General features: G+C 33.1%; 1 protein-coding gene across 1 annotated transcript; it reads right to left on the bottom strand.

The window, feature by feature from the left end:
• Nucleotides 1-305: 305 nt before the first annotated feature.
• Nucleotides 306-2,088, bottom strand: LOC149960369 (uncharacterized). Its single transcript, XM_090156100.1, has 9 exons — nucleotides 2,063-2,088; nucleotides 1,854-2,002; nucleotides 1,670-1,795; nucleotides 1,519-1,602; nucleotides 1,391-1,426; nucleotides 1,167-1,330; nucleotides 1,023-1,091; nucleotides 802-958; nucleotides 306-476 (listed from the first exon to the last, which is right to left on the bottom strand). The coding sequence occupies exons 1-6, from the start codon at nucleotides 2,086-2,088 to the stop codon at nucleotides 1,302-1,304; spliced, it is 450 nt and encodes a 149-aa protein (XP_090012226.1). The 3' UTR covers nucleotides 306-476; nucleotides 802-958; nucleotides 1,023-1,091; nucleotides 1,167-1,301.
• Nucleotides 2,089-2,616: the final 528 nt, after the last annotated feature.

The raw sequence follows: 2,616 nt of genomic DNA, 5'->3' as shown, positions 1-2,616 counted from the left end.
TATGGCTTCGGTTTAACCAGGAAATCTTTAGTCTAAATATCTTTGACTAAATAAACTACCGCTTCATAAATTAGGGCCATGGACATTAAACCAAAGTCAAAAGATATTCAATGGACATCAAAACCTATTAAAATTTTACAGAAAGGACCACTAGGAAATGTTCACCGAATATCTATCGAACGATTTTGAATATCCAGTGGATATTTATAATATTTAAAATAAATAATTTTATTAATTTGAAATTGCTAATATAAAATAAACTTATCAAAACAGGTTTGAAAACTAAATTTTTTTATTCAACCAGTTTTACTTTCGTTTTCACATTAAAAGTTTTAATTTTTCGTTCAAATGTTTTGATTTTTTCTAATGTTATTAAATTCTTTTTTTGGCCGCTGTAGCTTCCTTTGATTTTATTCCGTCTGTTGCGTGTGCAATCCAACATTTGACAATTTTTTCCAACTCCGCAACTGTAGTATCTTTAAAAAGTTAAAAATATATATTAGTTTTAAATTTATTTATAAATGCTCTTTAAAGGGAATATAACCTGCAAAGCAATATTTACGGAAGACCCCATCAATTTTTCAAATTACCCTGTACAGTGGCGCCAAACATTTTTAAAGCCATAGGCAAGAGCGGCCAGAGCTTCAAACGTCGGTGTTCCACACCAAATACCTGAGGTTATATTCCCTTTAAGAAAATGAAATTCACGCTTCTAGTTCTTCAATCTCAAGAAATTTTATTTAATTATAAAATGAAATACGTGAGAACCTAAAACATATAAATTTTTAATTAAACACTTACCAATAATTGCTTTCACGAGCCTAAAATTAATAAGTGGCCTTTTCCCTTTTCAGCCCATCTTTTTGAGTATTTTTTAAAATACTCTCAAGCGTTTCAAGGATATGGCGTTGATTTCATTTTAATATTTCTTGATTTCTGGTAACAGCGCGATACCACGCTTTAAAAAGAGAAAAATCAATTATTACTACGAATAATATTTATATTGGCCAATTAAATATTACCTTCGCTAATTTGTATCTTTCCCGTTTAACTGGGCTCTTCGCTTATCCCTTTTCTGTCTTTACACGAACCTTCAACAGCGGGTACATTAATAAATAAATCAATTATATCAAAATAATAATCCTCTTAATAATATTCGCTCTTACTTCCGTTAGAAACACTACAGGATTTTGAACTGTTAGCATTTCGAATAGGAGTAGAAAAGTGTTTCATAAACATGGTTAAATATTTTCATTATTTGATATAGATGTACTCGCAAGTCCATTTGAACACTTTGAATTTTAATTATCTTTCGTTTTTAGGTCACGTTCTAAATATCATAATTTGAAATTAGAAAAATTACGTACATGTAAAAAATATATAACTTAACTATTTTTGATCCTTTTTGAACCAACAGAAAAGGTATCTTAAACATAATCCGAAACATTTGATTAAACAATAATTATTTCTAATACACAATTTTTAAAATCAACAAATATTTTAAGGGATATATATTACCATCACTCTCGTAATAAGCATTTACGACGCTTTCGTTGTCCCTAAAATCATTTTGCGCAAATAAGGCATCTCCATCGCCATCATCTACGTTTAGAAAATAATAAAAACCTATTAGTAAAAGTTTATTTTTAAATAGTGAGTTTACAGTTACCGATTTCTAACGTAGAATTTTCGTCAGCAGATTCGTGGGCAGATATTTTTCCTCTTTTCGGAGTATTTTGAGTAGCGCTAGTTTCTTTCAAAAAATCTCCATTCGAGTTCAAATTCAAATTATTTCCTAAATATATAATTATAAATTGTTATAGCTTTAAATATATTTGAACATCAAATTATACGTGGGGTTTGGCCCGACGCCGCAGCCTGTAAAACTGGAAGTTGAGGAGTAGTCTCTACAGCGGGTGGCAGTTCTTGGCCCGTCTCAGACTCCACTTCTTGCGGTAAGGAACACAAAGTTGATTTCACTTGATTTTTTCGACGTTTTCTACTTTAACTATTTGATATATCAGTTTCCTGGACTATTTTACCCATTTTCCGCCAGGCTTACTTCGGACCAGGCTTCAATCCAGGCATTTTCTACGAGGTAGCCAACAGGGTAATGGGCGGTTTTGGGAACTCAGAAAGCTAACTACATACTCAAATTTCTCCACTTAATCAACAACGGCGGTGTTTTTCCCCGTTGTAAACAGTTCTTACCCCAGCGATCTATAAACGACTAAAAAGGCCATGAGAAATGAGAAACCAAGTTGAATTGGTTATTTTAATCACAGAAGGGTCATATTTACCTCTCCACGGAGGACTGACAGTCATTGGCGGTTTAGATACGTCGAAATGTAAAGTCCTGTTTTTCCACGGATCAATCAACATCTTCCGTTGATTCAATAAAGGGAAATTAACCTCTATGAGAAACGTTAACGAATTATTCAGCTCTGTCATAGGCAATCCTTCAACCCGCTGGGATCCAAACTTGTCCATGGAGAAGCTACAAATCCACGGGGAATTTCGTAGCTAGCCGGCCGTTGTTTTGTTCAGTGGCGGATTATTCCGAAGGCTGAAACAGTCTTCAAGCGTTATAAATAGAGCTTAGGAGATAATTCTTAT

The sequence above is a fragment of the Leiobunum rupestre genome, chromosome 1 (genome assembly GCF_980474605.1).
Source record: "Leiobunum rupestre chromosome 1, qqLeiRupe1.1.hap1, whole genome shotgun sequence".
In the NCBI taxonomy this organism is placed as follows: Eukaryota; Metazoa; Arthropoda; class Arachnida; order Opiliones; family Sclerosomatidae; genus Leiobunum; species Leiobunum rupestre.
The sequence above is the reverse complement of the archived record's forward strand: the minus strand, read 5'-3'. Positions and strand labels throughout refer to the sequence as shown.